Source organism: Rhinatrema bivittatum, chromosome 6, assembly GCF_901001135.1.
Source record: "Rhinatrema bivittatum chromosome 6, aRhiBiv1.1, whole genome shotgun sequence".
Taxonomy (NCBI): Eukaryota; Metazoa; Chordata; class Amphibia; order Gymnophiona; family Rhinatrematidae; genus Rhinatrema; species Rhinatrema bivittatum.
The window spans coordinates 242699515-242723201 of NC_042620.1; the positions used below are offsets into that span (position 1 = coordinate 242699515).

At 43.6% G+C, this 23687-nt stretch overlaps 1 protein-coding gene across 7 annotated transcripts in view; it reads right to left on the reverse strand.

Annotated features, from left to right (window-relative positions):
* DOCK11 (dedicator of cytokinesis 11) overlaps positions 1–23687 on the reverse strand; it is a 310527-nt gene that overhangs the window by 42160 nt on the left and 244680 nt on the right. For all 7 annotated transcript variants that reach the window (XM_029606694.1, XM_029606693.1, XM_029606691.1 and 4 more), the window contains 3 exons: positions 20712–20818; positions 19688–19810; positions 14399–14512 (listed from right to left, as the gene is read on the reverse strand). In XM_029606694.1, coding sequence (XP_029462554.1) covers positions 14399–14512; positions 19688–19810; positions 20712–20818 — 344 coding nt within the window. The remainder of the gene's footprint in view (positions 1–14398; positions 14513–19687; positions 19811–20711; positions 20819–23687) is intronic.

Genomic DNA, 23687 nt, shown 5'->3' on the forward strand with positions numbered 1-23687 from the left:
TTCAAATATCATTTTTATAAATTCTCAACAATGTAAATTATTCTCAATAATTTAAAAACTAACCATCTACATATCACATTCATCCAACTAATATCCAATTCAGATGTTGCCAAAACGCTAGCGTTGGGATTGGGGACATGATACCTTTCAGAGGCTGGAGACACCATACTATGCAGATGGGGTCTACATTGGAATTGTGACAGTGATTTATCCCAGATGACATCCAATTTCTCTTCTGGACTGTAATTTATCCTGTCAACCCATGCTAATGGAACTTTTTCTGCTAACTGCATCTATGGGATTGTGATCCATTTCAAACAGGATTTATGGCTGTTTACTTTGAACAGATTTCATGGTCATCTTATGTTAATGGAATCTTTCTGATGACTGAGAAAATTTGAAAGATAAGTTCACTTTGCGGGTAATCATTTAAATCAGATTATCTTTTTGGTGCTTGGGATGCAACAGTCTTATACATTGTTGTGGTTTAGGTATCCCAAATGAACTAAAGGGTTACAATGTTGTGATACAAACAAGTGTTTGTGGCTCTTAAGTCATTCAGTTTAATTTCCATGATGATGTTATCTGGTGGTATATGTAATTTTGTGTAGTTGGATATTAGATGGATGAATATGATGTGTGGATGGTTAGTTTTTAAATTATGGAGAATAGTTTACAATGTTGTTGAGAATTTATAAAAATGATATTTGAAGTTGTAATTAATCTAATTATTTTCATATTGATAGTTTAATTGTGTAGTGATTTTTGTCACCACCCTATTTCTGTATTCATATACAGCAGACAGAAATTCAGGGATCTAGCTAATGAAGACTTTTGAAAATTGCTATAATATATGCTATTGAATCGTCCATAGATTTTACCCCCATTAAGTATACTTAGGGGCAGAATTTCAAAGGCTACGCGCATATGTTAATCTGCCCCTGCACGTGCCGAGCCTATTTTGCATAGGCTCGGCGGCGCACGCAAGCCCCGGGATGCGCGTATGTCCCGGGGCTTTGAAAAAGGGGCGGGTCAGGGGGCATGGCTGTGGTCCGGGGGCGGGTCCGGGGCGGTCCCGAGGCCTCCTTCGTTGCGGCCTGGCCTGCGCGTGCAAGATACGCCTGCCTCAGGCAGGCCTAAGAAATAAAATAAGGTGGGGGGGGATTTAGGGAGGGCTGGGGGGTGGGTTAGATAGGGGAAGGAAGGGGAAGGTGGGGGGACCAAAAAAAAAAAGTTCCCTCCAAGGCCGCTCTGATTTCGGAGCGGCCTCGGAGGGAACGGGGAAAGCCATCAGGGCTCTCCCAGGGCTCGGCGCGCGCAACGTGCACCCCCTTGCGCGCGTCGACCCTGGATTTTATAACATGCGCGCGGCTGCGCGTGCATGTTATCAAATTGGGCGTAGATTTGTGCGCGCCGGGTTGCGCGCACAAATTTACGCCCGCCCATAGCCCGCCCATAAGTTTTAAAATCTGGCCCTTAATGCGGATAAATGAAGATTTGAAAATTGCTATGACAGCATGTTACATTTAAACTTTCCTTAGAAAATTACCCTGATATGAAGTAACAGCTAAAAGGTCCATATTCAGTAAGGCAGTGTGTGGGAAAGTTAACCGAGTCAAATTACCCAGATAACTTTACCTGGATATTCAGCAGAACTTATCTGGTTAAGTTTTCTTTTGAATATCTGGTTCATTATCCTGGTAACTTTAACCAGATCACTTTAGGACAGCTATCTGGGCCGACCAACTTGTCTGCACAAATTTAGCTGGAAAGCGCTTGATATGGTGCCATGCTGTTAAAAACTTTAATCTGTTCTCACCACACATCCAGCCCGGCCCCTGTTTTGTCCAGGAAAGTGCAGTCAAACTTACCTGGAGGACGAGGGGGATATATTTAAAGGGCAAGGTTTACCTGTAGAATTAGTGTTGCTATGGTATGCTACACACGTGCTGAGTATTTTTTTTTTCAGGTTTTGAATTTTACAATGTGCCTGGTAATAAGGGAGTTTGTGTTTCTGGTAAGTTGTATTTGAAATTTCTTAATTCTACTCTGCATTCAGTGTTTGGAGATGGGGGGAGGGGGGCGGGGGTAGTGTTCGGGGTCCTGTGGATGCAGAGTATTTGTTTACATTTAGCCCGTGATGGCCAAATGTTTAGTGTGCATGCATGTAAGGAGCAATATCTGTCAGGTGTGTCCCAATAGAAAAAAGGTTGAGAACCACTGCTCTAAACTATGAAAAGGTAACTGATAATTCTTAAGCTGCCGAGAGTACTCCCTTTTTACCCATTTTTTTCTCTCTCTTCCTCCCTCTTTCCGTAAGCCACATCTGATTTCTGCTCATATATTTTTCTTCTCTTCTCTCTTTCAAAGCCAAAAGATGTTTGCTTGCATCATTTCCTGTCAATGCATGCCTGAAGCTGACTTGGACTCCTCAGAAATTTACTGAAGCTGGAATCTGTCCAATGGTTGCGTATTTTTAAAAAGAAACCGTTTTCAGAGACAGATTCTATCCCTCAGTCTCATGGTTTTCTTGTTCTCTGTCTAAACCGTTAACATCCACCGGTTCCTACAACTGAAGGACAGGATACATTTCTTTTGTCATGCTAAATGAATACACAGAATTAAGTATCGTGTTGGTTTAGGACTTTTTATTTTTAATTTTTTTAGCACATTTTAATTATTCGAAAAGTGCTATTTATTTTAGGTGACCATCTGTCACTGGAGCTAGCTAAACCATGGTGCTGAACACTACTAAACACACTTCAAGAAACCCCTTGGGGTTTTTTTCTTTGGCTATACTGGTTTTAAACTGATCTTCAGAATTTCTCTCAGTTTCTCAGATGCAGGCCAGTGCGTACAAGTACATGTGAAAATTGTACCAATGGACATAGCACAAGATCACCTATTTTATCAACCAGTTGTCTTCCCAAATCTTTGGGACCTTGATTTGTTTTGGTCTCGTTTTCGCAAGTGCAGTGCTCCTAATGGAAGTTCCTTTGAATAAACACAGGCTGGACAGATAATTTATCTGCATACTCAATACGCTTCTTATAGCCTCTATTGGGTAGCTGTTTTTTAAAAAGATATAGAATAGGATTTTTTTTTTTTGCTGTTATTTAAAGTGAGAATATTGTCCCAAATCTGCGGCTTTTTACATTTACTGCTCTCTTTTCATAGAATGCTACACAGAAGTATAGAATATGATACTGCACAAAGACTGGAAGGCCCAGCTCATCTTTCTGTTTTTCTCTTCCTGTAGAGATACCACAGAACTCACCCACTCTCTAGCTTTACCTTCACTTTCTGCAGCTAAGCATCTTCTGTGATTATCCCAAGCTTTCTTAAATTCTGACACCATCAGTACAGACATTCCCAAGCTTTTTTTTTATAAGATAAACCACATAAAACATTTTAAATCACTGAAAGGGCCAGATGAAAACTCTTAACTACCTCTCCCCTCACTAGTATCTCCTTCTCTTTGCCACCCATCCCCATCTCCTGCCATTTCCCCTTTGCCCATAGCATCTCCCCCCCTCTCTCCTTCTGTCTCCCATCAAGGACGATTGCCTCTACCAGTCTCATTTGTTCTCTCTCAGTGACTCTCACCCACCCAGTCTGAAATCCTCAGTGCCTCCCCCTGCCTCACGCATTCCCCCTCTGCCAGTTTCATCACCCATCAGTGCCCTCCCCTAACCTCACTTAGCTTCCCTAGCTGTTAGTGGCAGACTGCGGCTGATGGTACGCACTGCATGGATGTTTGAATAGGCACATGTGAGCGCACTCTCCATTCCCTGCTGTCCACTGGTTCTTATTTGCAAAATACTTTTCATTAAAGCAGCAAAAATAAGCAAAACAATATTGCCCTTCAGACAAGTCTGTTATATCAACATGAGAACATAAATGTGTAACAGAGCAATGCAAACAATAAAACAAACATCGCAGAGGACACTGTGCCAAGCCTTAACATTCACAAAGTATGCTGCCAAATTTTCTGTTCTTTATGCATTTAAATCTATCCACCCCCTTCATGCTCATCTTTCAAACCCTAAAATCCCTCATACCACTAATACTCTCATTCATGTTCTCCTAGAAAAGACCTAGTCCTGCGCCCCCTTCCCCTTGCAAACTTCAGTCACCCCCCCCCCCCCCCATTCAACTTTATGGAACCAAAACGAAATAAGCACGAGTGATTCACAGAATAGTTCAGAGTAAAGAGAGTGACACATAGCATACAGATAGTATAAGGTATAGTTAGTCTACTTGTGCAAAGCATGGGCTAATCCCCTACATCTAGAACATCTTCCCGATTTACAGAATATCCTAAGGCAGTGATGTTGTTTTGTGAGTCTGGCTGTAGTTGATGACAAAAGATCTAACCAGCCTTTACATATTGTTTAGCAACCTTACAGTGAGCCACCTTCGTATCCGACCTTTCCATTTGCATGACCAAGGACATTTTCGATTTCCACAGGTGTATGTTAGGTACCAGATCTCTTATCCAGGTAGCGAGGGTACACTTTTGCGCTAGTACTAGTGCCAATATCAGAAAATTTTCATAGGCTTGGCGATGTTTTGATAGTCTAGATATGCCTCCTAATAGTACAACTTCCCCTTTATGGGGAATTTTAACCCTGTGCATACATCAATCAATGACAACATTTCATCCCAATAGGAAGCAATTTTCAAACAAGTCAAAAGGCGATGTAGTAATGTGCCATTTTCAACTTGACACTTTATACACTAAGGGCTGGATTTTAAAAGATTTACGCGCGTAACTGGCCTTACGCACATTGGGCCTATTTTAAAAAGGCCCGGCGATGCGTGTAAAGCCCCAGGACATGTGTCCCGGGGCTTTACTAAAGGGGCGGTCCGGGGTGGGGCAGGGCAGGGGCGGGGCCAGAGGCCTCCTACAGAGCGGCCATTGCCGCTGTGTCGGAGGATCGTGTGCTGGCAAGCTGCCGGCGCGTGCATCTTGCGCCTACCCAGAGGCAGGCACAAAAGGTAAGATAATAATTTTGGGGGGTTTAGATAGGGCTAGGGGGGGAAAGGTTAGGGGAAGGGGTGGGAAGGTCAGGTTAGGGGGAAGAACGGGGAAGGCAGTGCAGCTCGGCGCGCGCAAGGTGCATAATAGTGCACCCCCTTGCGCGCGCCGACCCCTGATTTTACAACATGCGCGCGTATGTTATAAAATCGGGTGTACATTTGCCCGCACTGGGTAGCGCGCACATGTGTAGGCCGCGCACGCTTCTTTTAAAATCTACCCCAATGAGAATGGTGCCAACTTCATGTGACACTGCTTTATACCATCAATGTAAGCACGATGGAGCAACTTATATTGAATTTCTCTTAGACTGGACTCTTTAATGTTAAGGTAAAGAAGTTTGAAATAACCTTTGAAACGTCATCGGGAAAGTTCAACCTCCGGCTCTCTACTTCAATAATTACAGAGAGAGTTTAAATAATGACATTGAAAGTGCTGTTTACACTTCTTGTACCACTTTGAAATAGAGTTCATCTTGACTGCTATGTCCTGGACTTCTTGTATAAAAGAACACTCCATTTTAGATACCTGCTCGGTCCACTTCAAAGTTAAGTAGTGTCAAGTCTGGAGGAAGGCAAAGAATTGTATATTCGGCACTTGATAGCATCTTTGCAAGGAAACAAATGGAAGGCAACTAAGTCTGCCCTTTTCATACAGATCTACAGATTTTAGGCTATGCTCACTCCAAGAGTGGAAAATTTTCCTATCTTCTTTGCTAGGGGAAAACTCTTTGTTTCTGATCAGGGGTAGTAGCAAAGATTTGTGAATTTCTAAGCCCCAGTGACTTCGAAGCCATTGCCATGCAAGTCAACATGGATGTAACAGTACATTCTTGTTCACTCATTTTTTTTTTAATTCTTGGTCTGTAGAGTATAATAGGTATATTGGTGACCATGGCAAAATTTTGCTGTTCAACATACCTTTTTCGCAATAGGCGTATTTGTCCATGACCCATTCACCAATGAAACACAGCAGACATGCTACATTGTAATATCTGAGACCTGGGAAGTTCAGTCCTCCAGCTTACTTACTGTACATTAATTTAAAATTAACTGATTGTGGCTTTTTTCCCATTCCTTATAAAAGTAATAATAGATCTCTTCTAGTGAGCCAACAAAGGAGCATCTGGAACTTATATAAAATCTTAGGCATAATCACCATTTTCAGAAGCATGCTTCTCCCCATAAAAGAAAGAGGGAGAGTCTGCCAGGCCAGCAATTACCTTCCTTATATTTTGTATAACATCTACTATGTTTAATGTATATAGAGGATTAAGATCCCTACGAACCCAAACCCCTAGATACTTAATTTTACATATTGCCCAAATAAACAGAAAAGAGCCTAACCCAAGAGTGCATAATATTTGGGTCAACTGCCAATGCTTCAGATTTATCAAAATTGATTTTTAGACCCACAACCAGTTGAAAATGCTCATAGTTACAATTCGAGGGATGCTCTGCTTTGGGCGTTCTACAAAGAGCAGAAAATCGCCTGCAAACATGGCAATTTTTAGTGGATGGTCACTTACTGAAATATCCTGAAAATCTTTTTCCTCTCTCAATTTTATAGCCAGCGGCTCAATTGCCAAGATAAACAAAGAGGGGAAAGGGGGCAACCCTGCCTAATTCCACATTCTAACAAACTGGGAGGAGAAGATACCATTAATCAGGATGCTTGTGCTTGGAGTTTTATAGAGCACGGCCAGCCAAGGCAATACATTACCACTGAATCCAAATTTTGACAAGGCCAAGAATACAAAATCCCACGTTAGGGAATCAAATGCTTTTTCAGCATTTAGACTGAGGATCATTGCTTGCTTGTTTTGTTTCTGGCTCAATGCTGCTATTAATTTACACACATTTTTAACTCCATGATGCCCCTTAACAAAACTGCTCTGATCAGGATTTATCACATGGGGAGAGATAGACTGATTCTATATGCTAACACCACAGCCAAAATTTTCATATCTACGTTGATTAAGGAGATAGGGTGATATGAACCCAGCCTCAGGTGGGTCCTTACCTTTTTTTTTGGCAAAATTGCAATCACAGACTGGTTCATATCTGATGGGATAGCTTTCCGCATGAGAATAACATTATAAAAATTAGCTAGGACAAGGAGCACTGGAAATTTCAGAATCTTCCAAAAAAAAAATCCTCTGGCCCTAAGCCATCTATTCCTGGTTTTTTACCCAAACTTGAGATCCTGATAACCTGAAAAATTTCCCCATCTCTTAAAGGTTGATTTAATCAAACCATTTGGTCTTGAGAGAGACTGGGCCACTGAAAATCTGTGAAGAAAGCTTTTTGCACCTTCCATCCATTTCCTTGCATCTATAAGTATTCTAAAAAAAACAATTGTAATGTCCTTTAAAAAGTGTTTGTGGTCTCCACTTTTGTCCTTTATACCCATAATTTGGGAACGAGGCTCCCTTATCGGGATCAGATTGGCTAGCACCTTGCTTGGTTTATTGCCAAAGCGATACAGTTAATATTTGTAAAACCTGAGAGATTTCATCGCCCTTTGAAACAACAAATGGTTTAGAGTAAAGTGGAATATTTTCAAGCTCGCTTTTATGATGGTCTGATATGTCAGCTATATGTTTGGCCTGGGCTGCTTTTAGTGCCACAGTTATCTTTAAAATGTCTGCATTTCTAATTCTATTCATTCAAGCTACTTAGGCCATTGTATGCCCACGCATCACTTCCTTGCCTGCCTCCCACACTAAAGATGCAGATATATGTGGAGTAGCATTATTTCTAGATAATCAGTCCATTTTTCTTTTAAATATGCATGGAAAGCCTCATCATGGAACAATCTTGGGCTCATTATCCACGAAAATGACATATGTTGAGAATCTCCCATTTCTAACCCAAATGAAACAGCAGCATGATCAGAGATAGAAATTGTGCCTATTAAGGACTCCCAGACTCTTAATAATTAAAAAATAAAGAAGCCTAGAAAATGATTTGTGTGGATTAGAAAAAAAAAAGTACTCCTGCTCCCCAGGATGCAGGGTCCTCCAAGTATCTGATAGTCCCAATTCTCTACAAAGAAAATTAACTCCTTGACCCTCATCTCCCATCCTAACCTCTTTTTTCACTTTACAATCCTTACTCTGATCCACTATCAGGTTAAAATCGCCCCAACCACTAAAACATATTCCAGAAAAGCTAATAACTAAGCCACTATTGTTAAAAAAACAAAACAAAAAAAAAACAAAACAACCCCATGCAATTACATGTTTGAAGCTATATAGTGAATCCAATACAATTACATATCTGCCCTCATCATTCTGCAACTGGCAGTCAACCTGAAATGCTTAAGAATTAAAATTGCTACACCCCTCTGCCAGGTAGAAAAGGAGGAATATATAGGCATTGACCCATCCAGATATACTTTAATTTAGCATGCTCTGAAGCCGTCAAGTGTGTTTCTTGCAGGAATAAATCTGCGATTTTATCCGTCGAAACAAATTCAACAGCCATTGTGTTTCTTAGGCGAATGGATCCTATGCACAGTTATTTTAACCTTCTCCATGTCTCTCTTGTATCAACACACAGCAGTCATACTCCTCAGAGTGTGAAATATTGCAAGCTACCTCCCAGAGATCTCCCATCCTGGACCTCCAGGCGCATATTGCTGGTCCATTCTTTATGTTAGTGGACCTCTGAATAACAATTTGCTCTGTGTTTATATTGCTCCTCACATTCATTCTCATTTACTATCACATTTATTCTCTCATTTCCAACCACATTAGTTTTATACACTCTTTCACACATGCTCCAAGGAACCAGTACCTCCAGTCTCTTCTTCTTTCTCGGGGGTGTGCCCAAGAAAACATTTACTCATTGTCTGGAAAATGTATGTGCCTTATTAATCTCTTATGCAAAGTACAACCATGTAAGAAAAAAAAACCCCTAGAAAACACAATTAACATGTAACTGCCATTGGAGCCCTGAAGCAAACACGATCTCGACAGAACTCATATAAGCCTTTAAAGTCATAATCTCTCAGCTCTGATGGAAGCCTTGAATGCTTCATGGTACTTTGAAAATTATGTTCCAGCTGCTTCCCCAACATCTGTGGAGCAAATGATTAATCATGTATCAAGAATGCTCAAGTGAGCCTCCAACAGCACAGCTGTGCATAAACGCTGCCGAGCCCTGCAGCCAGCAAAGCTTCTGCGGAGCCCACGGATATTTCTGCATGCAGCAGCATTCAGGGGCTCCGAGTGCACAGCAAGCCACTCACAAATATATTGTCACAAACGTCGCGTTTAGGATCTCAGTAATTACTGCATTCATTTATGCCTTCCTTTGAAATGTGGGTCACTGCGTCACAGACTTCTTCTTATTGAGATTCCAGCTAGTTGACACACCAGACCATTACAAGCCAGCTTCAGGGATATCCAGAGATGTTAGAAACAAATTAGCTGCTGAATGTGTAGAGAAAAACAGCATTTTATTCTTATGGTGTACCCACAATTTAGCAGGGAAAAGTAGGGAAAAATTGAATACCCCTGCAATGCAGCTCTGCAGTCTGCACAGGCAGGGGCATTGGGCCACAATGTGGGCAGAAAAATCATTGAACAGGAGAATCTTGCTACCTAGTTATTCCACTTGCCCCTGCTGCCAATATGCTCTGAGCGATTTGGTTTTATGAGACCAGTTTAATATTCTAGCCATCGCGGGGCTCAGTCTCCCATCTTTTTCTCTCGCTGGCACCATGCGGCTCTCTTGCAGCAGATACGATCTCCAGAATCAGCTAGAACTCAAATGCTCAGGAAGGCATTTCTCTAAAAAAAAAAAATTACTTAGCTCCTTCTCTCTCATCATTTCTAGCAGCCCAGTTATTTGAGGTTATTTTGCCTGCTCCTATTTCCTTGATCTTCAATGCATGCCAGAAGGTCAGCATTTTTATTCTGCAGCTTAGTAATACAGCATTCTGCCGCCATCAACCTGTCATCTTGTAAGGAGATTCGCTGTTCCACTTGGTCTACACGTTTGGTGTGGCCTTCCAGCCCATTCTTTATTTCATCCATTGCGGCTTGGCTTTTTATTAAACACTCATCTAGTATCAAAGTGACACTGTTTGAGATGCATTGATTTACTTCCTCAGAGATACTAGCGAGGGTTTTATCCCTACCATCAGGCACTACTATTTTCGCTCCAATGCGTTTCTTTCTGCGCCTGACCTCGGGTGTTTTTGTGCTCGTAACCCTGAGCAGCGTAGCACCGGAGACAGATAAGTCACTCTTATGTTAGTAATAGAAAGACACAATCTCTCCAGCATTGTGTATAGTCAGAGAAAACAGTGCAAATTACTGATTTTTGAGGAGATGACCTGGAGTTCTTATCCCCGACGTTCACGTAGGCCTACTGGTTCTAGCTGCAGTGCCTGTGCTAACTTTCAGGAACCAGTGCTGCAAGTAGAGGCAACCACAGGCAGTGAGTATGCAAAGCTCCTTCAGCATCCCCCATGGTGGATACTATCAGCCACACTCTGCTCTTGCCGGCTCCTGTTTTTTGTGGCAGCCCTGGTGGGCTGGATAAGATTTAGTTTGCAGGACGGATATGGCCTGTGGGTTGTACTTTGGGGACCTCTGGTTTGTTAATACAGAAATTTCATTGGAAGGTTGTTTCATGTATCTATCACACCTAAGAAGATATTATTTCCTTATGTTGTTCATTAGTCTAGCTCCTTGAAGTCTCATATTGTGATCTCTGGTTCTACAGATTCTTTCCTATTGAACAATTCTTGCTTCTATTGCATTATTTGTATCTTTGAGGTATTTGAATGTTCCTATCATTAAATCCGTCCCCCTTTTCTCCTCTTGGGTACACCTCTTATGTTCACAGAGTGAATGGGCTCGCTGCCATTTTGGTGAGCCTTCTCCGAGTTGCCTCTGCTCTGTGTAAACCCTTTGGGAGGACTGGCCTCCAGAACGGGGCTCAATACTCTGGAACAATGGATGCTCAATCTGGCAGCCCAGCTTGTTGCAGATGTTCATATCAGCTGCAAACCTTTCCTTCTAGCCCTCTGGAATATCACTTCTGAAAATGTCGAACAGAACAAATCCAGGGACTGATCCCTGAGGCAAACAAGTTTGCTTTTATTTTGCAACTGTGTCAATATTACTTTTAAGAAACTGTAAGAAGATGGCGCTTGGATACGCTTTCTTTCTTTTTTTGTTTGAACTTTCTAACTGAGCAGTTTGACAAGCTCGGTTTTGACTTTTAACTTTCCAGTTTTCACAACAATCCTCTTTCACAACATTATCCTTTCTTCATATTGCAAAACGGTGGCCTGCTTTGCTCAATTACAGTATGTGCTGTAAAGGTCGGCTACAGAACGACTTCTTGCCTAGGTCGCTTCAGACTGGATGCAGGCAAACTCCTCTTTGAATCCTTCTTTGCAAACAAGGCCATAGACCAGCTGCGGTTAAACACAGGCATCCAACCTCAGTCTACTGAGGAAGTGCAGTGGCTGTGGCCCTGCCTCTCACCCTAAACCTAATTTTCTCTAACCTACAATATTTTGAAGGTAATTTTTTCAAAAGCAATTCCCGTAGCTAAGAAGTATTTTAGTCATATACATTGACTGTCTGGAAACCGCTCACCCTCAACGTGGCTAAAAAGTAGAAGGTGTTGCCAAGGGAAGAGGGAACAAGTATGTGCTCAAGTTCCATATTCAAATCTTCATGTATATTTTTCAAACAAAATTCTACCAGCGTAAAATGCAGGTGCAAGCGTGCACGCGTATTCCGAGCCCACAGCAATTTTCAAAGTGAAAGCTCAGATAGGGCTTTGGCTTGCAAAATCAGTGCATAGCCTGCAGGTGAAAAGCACATAAGGTCTTCAACCCGATGAGGCTGGGTTGGATATTGCCCTCCCTTTGCTTCCATATCACAGTGGGGTTAACTACACATTACAAATTCTCTTATATCTATTTTCCAGAAATCCTTGAAGGTGTCCATAAAATGTCTACAGCAGGTTTTCTTTTCTTTTTTGTTAGTTAAATCGGCATTTCAAGATGATCTGTGCTGGCATGCTTGGGTCCTGGCATATAGCACAATCAGGTTACTCTAACAACCCGGGAGAGCTTCAATTTATTTCTATAAGATACAGTAAACTATCTGAATAAAACTTTTTAAAATTGCTTTTCAAGACAATACATTAAGGGGCAGATTTTCAAAGCCCTACGCACGCAAATCCAGGAGGATTTACGTGCGTAGGGGGGTTACGCACGCCGGGCCTATTTTCAAAAGGCCCGGCGGCGCTCGTAAAGCCCCAGGAAGCATGCATGTTATAAAATCGGGCGTACATTTGTGCGCGCTGGGTTGCGCGCACAAATGTACGCCCGCGTGTATGTTTTAAAATCTGCCCCTAAGTATATACCTGAAATAGGAAAATGAAAAAAAAAAAAACCCATCAAGGAAAGCATTAAGTCATAAAAATAAAAGCCAACACTATGGCAAAAATACAGACGTAGAGCCCACTACAGAGTTGGAGGAAAGGCAACAGAAAAAGGTCACAGAAGCCAAACCAACAAGAATAGAGTAAAAGGGAAAAATGTAATAGGAGAGAGAAAAGCAATCCTATAAATTCAAGGTGGCCAACTCTGGTCCTCAAGAGCCACAAACAAGTCAGGTTTTCAGGATATCCACAATGAATATGCATGAGATAATTTGCATGCACTGCCTCCGTGCATATTCATTATAGTTATCCTGAAAACCAGGCTTGTTTGTGGCTCTTGAAGACCGGAGCTGGCCACCCCTGACTTAACCAGCTCTCTGAGAGGTCGATGTTCTAATTCACAGTATTTACTGCGGGTTAGTGGCTGAACTTCTTAGCATCTACAGCAAAATTGTGCAAGAGCTCTTTCATGTGTTCCCAGGCGTGGCAACGTTCAAATCTGCACGAACTATGCATGAATCTGCCTGAACTGCTATGTCCCAAGCCCAGACGTCTGGTTGAGGTATAGTTATTTTGTTTTGCAAAAACAGGCCTTCAAAGCTTTCTTTACTCGACTGTTTTTTTGCAAAAATACACATTAATGAGCTGCTGCGATGCAAAATCCTGCAAGGCAGCTCATTAATGTGGCTTTTGAGTAAACATTTGAGCATAATGGACTACATGTAAAAGTTTACTACTGCGAAGGCCACTTTTGCAAAATTTTTTTGCAAGTGGGGTTTTCGCACAAAAATGAATATGAAATGCCTATAATTTTATGTTTTGCACCTTTATAGTCATTTTGTGAAATTTCTAATGCAAAAACCTTTCTGTGAAAAATATTTTTGCAGCTCAGTACATCAACCTCTTAGTATCTGAAACTGAGAAGGCTTGTTAAACCACATAAATATTAGCAAACTTCAGCAAACATTTACAAGGAGACATTAGAAAAGTAGCATGCACTCTGAGCACTTAGCAATGCATTTCTCTCTTTTTCTTGTATCTGGCTGAGAGTTCCCCTCCTATTTAGACATTTCACCGACACCGTAACTCTGGAGATTATCTGGACTGCCTTGGCTCACTGGAGAAATTTGTTTCCTCCTTGGTTGTTATTACTTCTGACATCTATGCGAAGGTACAGTCTTTTGGACAACTGGGCCTAATATACTGTAAGTCTGTCATCCACTGAAAGTTTAGGGAATTCTGCCAGGTCGCTCAGCGGTCACCTGATGAATTTTCCCAAAGCTCCCCGACCCCTCCTTTTGCCCTCTTCAAAAGATACTTGCAAGAGTTTTGAATATCCTGGGAGAGACTAATTCTGCCTGTTAGGACTGTATAACATAGTCTGGGTAAAACAAATAAGCATGGGTGTAGCTTGCTTATTGCGGCGGTTACTACCCCTACTACCCCTAACTAATCAAGCTAGATATTTCAATGGTGGGGGTGGAAGGGAAATAGAACCAAGAGCTAAGAGAAACAGATAAGTATGAGAGAAAAAAAACGTGTGAGGCTTGCTGGGCAGACTGGATGGGCCGTTTGGTCTTCTTCTGCCGTCATTTCTATGTTTCTATGTTTCTATGTTAGCCAGATTTAATTCTTGCCCTCTGGGAGGAAATCTGTGGAGCGGAGGAAGGAGTCATGGCCGGGAACTTGACCAGAGGCTGTCTGGATTTGACTGGGATTTTGGAGGAATCATCTCCTACTGAGCCTAGTAGAGCTATTCTATTGGTCACCTTCGTTTTCCCTCAGGACTGAGACAGTATTCTGACTGCATCTGTTTTGTTTTGTTTTTTTTTCTCAACAGACAGACATTATTTCTGCGGCAACATAATATGAATTCTTCCAGACCTTTGTAAAAGTAACTCAGGAACAAATACAACATTTTTCATTGCGTCAGACTTACCTGCCCATAGAAAGCCACTCTGAAAAAAGTGCCTAGGAGCCTCTTTCCAGTGTGCATAACCTCCAGGATTTTGGTGTAAGCTCCATGAAGGGTTCGATACAGCTGAGTAAGTTTCTGGGAAACCACAACAGGTTCAGAGTCAATAAGCAGCTGGATTAAGAACACAGCCACAGTTTGTCCATGGTGACTACACTCATTTAAACATATTCGTATAGATTGACATCTGCAATACAGAGCACTGTAAAATCAATCATGGAAAAACAGACACTGCTGGTTTGGAAGGTATAGAGCAAATCAGAAACAGATAGGCATGGGTTCCTTGCATGCTATGTTCTTCACTTTGGACACAAACAGAAACATGCACCTTGCTCTTACACAGAGAGGACAGGAATGCAGCATATTAAGTCAGAATGGAGGGAACGGTAGACCTGTACTAATACAAAAAATACTTTGATTGGAGTCTGCGAGTAATCACCTCGAAAAAGGGTGTTAAAATGAGCGAATGTCAGATTTTTCTGTTGGAGGCTCTGACTTATATAAAGCACAAGCTCTATGGATGCCAAAACACTGTCAGCTATAGCTTGGATTATGTCTCTCCAATTCAACGTATTCACTTGCACTCCCTGGAATCTCTCTCTCTTCCAAACAGGATTTGTAGATTCCCATCCACAATAAACATTTCCGAGAATTTGGGCTGCCAACCCTGCCCTGGACACGGTGGCCAGCAGCTTGCATCACCACTGAAGGTGACGTCATTAGAAAAGGATCCCCCCTTCAGAGGGGGGCACTGCCCATACAACCACCCGGGGCTCCATTTAGCCTGGAAACGGCCCAGAACATAAGAAGTGGGGTCAGATCAATGGGTCCTTCAAGGCCAACATCCTGTCTGTGACAGTATCCAGAGCTACAAAAGTTATCCAAAAGCAGCACAATTCTACTCAATTAAAAATAATCTCTAATGGTGAAGGGTCATTTTCAAATTTACAAAGGCAATTACAACGGCTTGGCAGAAAATGCGTCTCTTTTCAAATGCACAGATTCCCACAGAATGCTCTTTTAGCTGCAGGATAAGGAGGCATTTCTGTGGCTGAGTTTAAGCTGGGGGGTGAGGGATGGTGGGGGGAGGAAGAAATTCAATTTTCCGAATGCTTTCGCTCTATTTTGCTCCCCTCTCCTACCCGCACACATGGCAGCTGCACAGTAGATGGACGCTTTTGAAAAATTCAGTTTTAAAAGCTTGTGACAATAAAAACTCATTTCTAACTATCAGCCCGATTCAGTAAAGTCCACGGGAGAGCGGACGAACGCCCACTCTCTCGGCGCGCACTCTGGCCCCTCGCCGGTGCGCGCGATGCAGTATTCAAATTAGGTGGTGCGGTAGAAACGGGGAAAAGGAGGCGCTAGGGACACTAGCACGTCCCTAGCGCCTCCTTTTGACCCGTAGCGGCGGCTGTCAGCGGGTTTGACAGCCGACGCTCAATTTTGCCGGCATCGGTTCTCGAGCCCGCTGACAGCCACGGGCTTGGAAACCGGATGCCGGCAAAATTGAGTGTCCGGTTTTCGGCCCGACAGCCGCTGGCCCAATTTAAATTTAAAAAAAATTTTTTTTTTTTTTTTACTTTTTACAACCTTCGGGACCTCCGACTTAATATCGCCATGATATTAAGTCGGAGGGTGCACAGAAAAGCAGTTTTTACTGCTTGGCTGCACATTTTACTTTCTGTATCCCACGCGCATACCTAATAGGGCCGTCAACATGCATTTGCATGTTGAGGGTGCTATTAGGTGCTGCGGGTTGGACGCGCGTTTTCCTCTTCTTACTGAATAAGGGGTAAGGGAAAACACGCATCCAATAGCAGGCTAACAGTGCGCTCCGTCGGAGCGCACTGTACTGTATCAGCCTGCTTATTTGGCTGCCTGTGGATGAGCTTCTTAGCACTCAGTAAACACCCAAACTCCCGGAAGTGTCAGAAAGAAAGCTGCAAATCCTATTTTGAAGGATCAGTGGCTGGGGAAGCACAGTGAGTAAGCTGGTGTCAGACATAATATTCGTTCATCCCTGGGTGCCCTGGCTGAAGGCTGCCGGTTGCACTTCATAGGCTAAAATCCAGGTGATGGTACAGGAGGCAACTGCTCTAGAGTGCGCCCTGCTTGGTTTGGACTGTAAACCGTGCTTTCTTGCTGTACACTTTTTCCAGATGGTCAAGAGGAAGGGAAGAATTAGAACTGCTCCTTGGCGCAGGTCAGACATGGGGGTGAAAGCCTGCTACTGTGCTTGGCAAAGGAGCCTTGGATGATGCTTAGTGGGAATGTGTTTTCATTTGAAAAGACATTGTTTACATTGTTTCATGCTGTTTATAAATGATACAACCAAAAAATCCCAGAACTGAAGTGTGGTGGGGAAGGGGGGGGGGGGGCGTTGTTTTTAGTACCACCTAATTCAAAATAGTGCACACTAAATTGAAATAGTGTGCACTACTTCAAATAACACAAACTAAATCAGATAGCATGCACTACTTCAAACAGTGCAAGCTAACTTGAAATAGTGCAGAATTTCGAATTGGTGCAGACTATTTTGGGGTAGGTGCACATAGTGATTCGGTGTGCTCTATTTCAATGAGGGGTAGATTTTCAAACCGCGCGATTTGGCGTACTTTTGCTGGCGCATCAGGCGCAAGCAAAAGTACGCGGGATTTTAGTAGATACGCGCGTAGTCGCGCGTATCCGCTAAAATCCTGGATCGGCGCGCGCAAGGCTATCGATTACGTATAGCCGGCGCGCGCCGAGCCGCGCAGCCTACCCCCGTTCCCTCCAAGGCTGCTCCGAAATCGGAGCGGCCTTGGAGGGAATCCTCTAACGCCCTCCCCTCACCTTCCCCTCCCTTCCCCTACCTAACCCCCCCCCCCCGGCCCTGTCTAAACCCCCCCTTACCTTTGTCGGGGGATTTACGCCTCCCGGAGGGAGACGTAAATCCCCGCGCGCCAGTGGGCCCCTAGCGCGCCGGGACGCGACCTGAGGGCGGGTACGGAGGGCGCGGCCATGCCCCCGGACCGCCCCGGGCCGTAACCACGCCCCCGGGCCCGCCCCCAAAACGCTGCCGACATGCCCCGAAAACGGCGCAGCGCTTGGCCCCGCCCCCGACACGCCCCCCTCCGAAAACCCCGGGACTTAGGCGCATCCCGGGGCTCTGCGCGCGCCGGTAGGCCTATGTAAAATAGGCCTACCGGCGAGCAGGGCTCTTAAAATCCGCCCCTTAGTGTGCACTAAAAAGGAAACATTTAAAAACAAAAATTATACAAAACAAAAATTTAAAAAAATGACAATAGCCTAAAAACGAAAATAAAATAAAACAAAACAACATGTTTTTGTCATGCACATCCCTACGCCCTAGTCCACTGGATTGAAAGCCTCCTCCATTGCCAGATCAGGTACGAAGCAGGATCTTAGTGGATCAGCCATCACCCTTAGATGACACAAGTTGCATTGGTGCTGTTAGGGGAATTGGGGAACTGCTTCCCTCTCAATCGGCCCGACTGAGCGGGCATGACTGAGCGCCCGCTCCCTTAATGCGCCGACCCACCTCTCTGGGGCACTCAATGCTACATGCGAATGGGCTGCCACTGTAAAAAGGAGGTGCTAGGGGAAATTGCTTACCCCTAGTGCCTCCTCAGCAGCAGGCGCCCGGGAGAGGTGGCTGTCAGCCACTTAGGAAACGGACGCTCAATTTTAGAGTGCCCATTTTTCTAACCTGTGCACATTAATTGAGCATCCGTTTCCCTAAACTGACTGCCAGCAAACTTTAAAAAAAAAAAAATGGGGGGGGGGGGGGAGCATTTCTAGCTTTTTTTTCCCTCCAACTTAATATCATCACGATATTAAGTTGGAGGAGGTACAGAAAAGCAGTATTTTCTGCTTTTCTGTACACTTTTTGGGCTCCTCAAGACTTAACGCCAGCTCCAGAGCTTGCGTTCATTTTTGAGAGTAAAAATGTGTGCCAGAGGCAAACCTTTTTTTTTTGCATGGAGGGGGAATCGATAATAGCCTCATCAACATGTACTTGCATGTGATGAGTGCTATTACATATAGGGCAGATTTTCAATGCCCGGCGGCACCCGTAAAGCCCCGGGACACAATAAGTCCCAGGGCTTGAAAAAAGGGGCAGGGCATGGGCGGGGAGGTCCGGGGGAGGGGCCGGAGCCTCCAGGCACAGCGGCCATTTGCCACTGCCGCTCTGATTTCGGAGCGGTCTTGGAGGGAACGGGGAAAGCCAGCAGGGCTCCCCAAGGGCTTGGCGCGCGCAAGGTGCACTATTGTGCACCCCCTTGCGCGTGCCGACCCCGGATTTTATAACATGCTCGCGGTTGCGCGCTCATGTTATAAAATCAGGTGTACATTTGTATGCGCCAGGTTGCGCGCAAAATGTACTCCCGCGCGTAGGTATTAAAATCCGGCCCTATGCGTGCATTTTGGATGCGCTAACCTCTGTTTTGCATCAGGGGATATGGACATGCGTCCAAAACGCGTGTCCAATCGTGGGTTAACCGTGCGCTGCAGCCAGCGCATGGTATAGGATTGGCCCGAATGTGGGCAGGTTTGGAGCAGGAACAGCTGACAGCCACTACTCAGATGCTAATGACCAGAAAGAGGGTAGTGGTTGGATCAGGAGATGGTTGCGAGTGTGTTGTTGAGAATTCACATTTTATAGTAAGACCTCCGTGGTCTTCTGTTGTTCTCTCTACTACTACAAACTCTATGTGGGAAGTAAGAGCTTTTAAACATGAAAAGTTAAAGGTATTTCAAATTTAAAGAACAAAACTGGTGATACTATATCTGGGTAATTTCATGTGACCCCCAAGGCCTCTTAACAATTAATTGTTCCCAGACAAATAAGATCCTAAATATTGCAAAAAAAACAAAAAAAAAACCTCCAATAATGACCCTTTTTGATTATTTATTAATGACCATTAGATTGTAGTCTAAAGCATCTACCCTGAGGATCCTACAGCCAGTTATGTTGATAGGATCTCCACAATGAATATGCAGGAGATACATTTGCATATACTGAGTCTTCAATGTATGTAGATTTATCTCCTGCAGAGTCATTGCAGGGATCCTGAAAACCCGACTGGCTGTGGGGTCCCCAGGACAGGTTTCTCTTTGGGTGGCAATCAGGGAGAGAGTCTGCTGCACAGTGCAATGGCTTCTATGAAGAATTTTGTTTAGAAATAGAAAGGGTCAAGTCAACTGGCAATACAAAGGGGCATCAAAAATTCAAGAAGCCTAAATTACCTCAAACTCTCGACGTTTTTCGTAAATTGGAATGATCAGCTTTGAAACCTCAGAAATAGTTTCGTAGCGTTCTGCCTTCCACAATCCGTCTACGCATTGTTCCAGCAACTCCACCAGTACTTCCTGTACGAAGTCGGAAAAGTACAATTGGTAAAGGCAAAGGATCCCTGCCAACGGCACATGCCCGCACGGCATCAATTTGATCTTTTGTACAAAGGGTAAACAATGTATCCTCGCTCTCCACTGGGAAACATAGAAATGATGGCAGAAAAAGACCAATCGGCCCATCCAGTCTGCCCAGCAAGCTTTGACTCTTATTTTCCCATACTTACCTGTTTCAACAACCACCAACTTCAGGGCTCTTGTTGGTAACTGTTTGATTCAAATTTCCTGCCATCCCCTGCCATTGATGCAGAGAGTAATGTTGGAGTTGCATAAGCTTATGATGGAAACACCCAAAGAGCTGATAAAACATCTCAAGGCCACAGCGGCTCTGCCGCACTCAAGCAGGTGTTCCAAAAAGCAAAAGAAGAGACAGTGGGACTGGCCTGATTTTATCTTGGAGGGCAAACCCCAGTTTGAGTCCTGGCACTGGGGTTTCTGATACATGGGGCCAGAAGAGGTTGAGGTATTTCTGGGGACTAGGTCAAAGGGAGTTGCAGACGCCCCTGCCCTAAACGGCTGGGAGAGGGGTTGAAGCAGGATCCAGCTGGGCAGGAAACTCAGGTGCGGAGGAAGGTGAGTCTCAAAAAAAAAAAAAAAAAAAGAGTGGGCATTCATCCAGCAGCTGGGCAGAACGATAACTCCATACACAATTAATATAGCCTTTTACCAAGAAAATACATTTTAGCCCACATGGAAAAATAAACCCTAACGTTCTTCAGGAAAAGTGAGAGTAGGGGGGAATACATTTTAGGTTCTTTGTTGCACAATGAAACACACTGTTACTCTACGATAAGACAGTGAAGGCTTTGGAGATGCTCGACCTGTTCTTTCGTCTGGGAACACTGGCCATCCATCTCACCTCACTGTAGCAGACATCCATCATGCCAGTATCTTCCTTCATTGCAGCTTCCTCATCAATATTGGGAGTAATCTTCTTAAAGCCTGAACATCCACTAGGAAATAACTCTACAAATGAACATTGAGAAAACAAATGGGTAACAAGCAAATGCCCAAGTATTATCAGAGACTGAATAATTGTTCCAGCTTTTCAGTTAAATTGCAGGACACCCCTTCTTACAAAACACAGCTGCAAGAATTTTAACCGGTAAAAGTAAAAGAGACCATATCACCAAAACCCTAATTGAACTACACTGGCTACCCATTGAACAAAGAATTCAATACAAGATTCTTTGCACCATACATAAATTAATACACGACGAAAAGGCAGAATGGCTGAACACAGCCTTCACGTACATGTCCCTAATAGAAACTTGAGATCAGTAAACAAAGCCCTACTAACTATTCCCTCAGTAAAAACAGCCAGACTAACGCAAGTAAGGGATAGGGCCCTATCCCTGGCTGGACCTATAATATGGAACACAATGCCTTTAGAAATCAGAACACAAAGAGACATCAAAGCATTCAAAAAAAGTTTAAAAACATGGCTATTTAAGCAAGCATACCACAAAGGGAATGAAGAGTAGAATCCAGGGAATTGTATGATGCAGTCCGAAGAACTCCCACACACACACACACATCAGCTTACTCGAATGGTGTGTGTGTGTGTATTTTATTTTACTTTACCTCTATTAGATTGCAACAACAGAGGACCAGGCTTAAGTGTTAATTTATCTTATAGCAGATATACTTAAAGCAGACATGACTTATCACAACCACTAAGTAATATTTAATATGAAACTATGTTACAGTATTTGATGGCACCTGTTTAGTTAATATAATTCAACACATTTAAGTTTGAAATTATGTGCCTTATTGTGAACCATTGTGACGGCAACTAGCTTAACAATGGTATAGAAAAGATTTTAAATAAATAAAATAAATTTAATGAAAATGCATGATATTTTTCTTTCTTTTTTTTTTTCTTTTCTCTTTCTTAATATTTTTGATCACTTAATTTCCCCCCATGATGTGGGCTAATGGTTCTAATATACAAAATGTTTTCCTTTGTGATCATTTGGGATGTCCAATTTCCTCTGTAGCTACTTCTTTATCTTTGATTTTAACCTTCTATTAAGTTTAATAAAATTACTAAAATTAAAAAAAAAGAAAATGTATGATAATTGACAGAAAAGTCGCAATGCCGCCCAATTCCTGAGTAGCGTAATATTGGGATTTGTAGGGCGCAAAGATTTTGGAATTTTTTTTTTCCTGTAAATGTAGCATTAAAGTTATTCAGAGCAGCTCACGGGATATTTGGATTTGGATTGCAGAGGCTCAGTGCTGGAACACAGAGATAGGGGTCACTATAGATACCCTAAGGACATTTTTCAAAGGGATTTACCTGGGTGACAAAGGAGTTTCGTTGGTAAACCCTTGGGGCTGCAAACCAAATCTAGGTACTGAGATGCACAAGGTGACCACATGTAGCCACAGGAAAAAGAAAAAGAGGGGGGTGTTCCCAAGGGATGGGGCAGAGGGAGGCTGGGAGAGGGAACGTCTGAGCAGGGATTTGGTTTTCAATTCCCCGTGTGCACTTTCCCATGTGGATTCCCTCCGTCATTAAAACAGGTGCCACGCCCGCACACACTTTTATCCCGGTGGACCTTGCAAGAAGCACCTTTCCAAAGGGAAACCACGCACATGGTTTCCCTTTGAAACTGAGATGGAAGGTCCACGGGTACAGAAAGTACCACGGACCCTCCAAAGTGCCCGCCCTGCTGCAGACTGCCCGCTCCCCATGCAACAGACAGCCCAAGTCTGCTAAAGTGCCGGGAGGCTCCAGCCGGTTGCGGCAGGGCCTTCGGAGCAAATAACATTTACCTCCTGTCTCACGCAACAGAAAACCCAGCCAGCTGCTGTTTGGGCCAGCTTAGGGACCGGGTGCATCTCTTGCCACTCCCTCACTACTCTCTCTCCTCTGAAACTCTGCAGGCTGCCTTTGGGGTTTGGTTTTTTCTTTATAATATTCTCCTCCATCCTCCCCTTTTCCCTAAGTCCTTTTCGCCATTTTCTTTTAAGCTAGCATCCCACGGACTGTTCCTCTGCCTCCCGGCTCCAGCTCGCCATTCTCCCTGTGTTTCTCCCAAATCTCCCCACCCTCTTTATTCAATTCTTCCTCCACCAATTCCCCCCAACTTCCTTTCATAACGCCTTCTCTGGGACAGTACCTCCATCTAATTCTTCTCCCCACCCATCCCCCGTTCTCACCTCCTTTCTTGTGCCTTCCTCTTCCCTTCTCTACCATTCGGTTGCCTCACACTTCTTCGCCCGTACTAGTGCCCCCCCCCCCCTAGATCTGCATCTCTCCGTTTTCCTTATACAGGTCACTTCTTGTGTCTGTCGTGCCCCATACCCTCTTTACCACTAGAAATGAGCATTTCGAAGGTCCGTGTTCTGAACGAGCACCCCTATAATTCTCTTCCCAATTTTTTCACTTTCACAATTTATGCAGCACTTCAAGTTATTTTGAGGTATAATCGATTAGCAATGGTTGAAAAGCAGGCGGCAAATTCCATTAACTATGGTAAAGTGTGCCCTGCTCACTTCTCCTTTATGTAGGAATTAAGATGGCATGTGAAGTCATTTCTTCAAGTCAGTTTAGCTCAAATTAAGCCGAAAATCTTGCTTCTATAAAATGACCATGTTTTGGTAGTTAATTCATCATTCTCCCTGGCTAGGGATTCCTCACTGCCTGTCTTCTGGACAGGGGGAGGGGGAGGATCAATATTCAAGTGGATTGCCAGCTAAGATCGGGATTTGGTTGGGCAAAACCGCTGGCTTTAAAAATTCCCACGTTCTGACCCCATCCAATTTATCTGGTTAATTAGTTAGCCAGACAAAACTTACCTGCATAACTTGGAGGCATTCTGGGGGC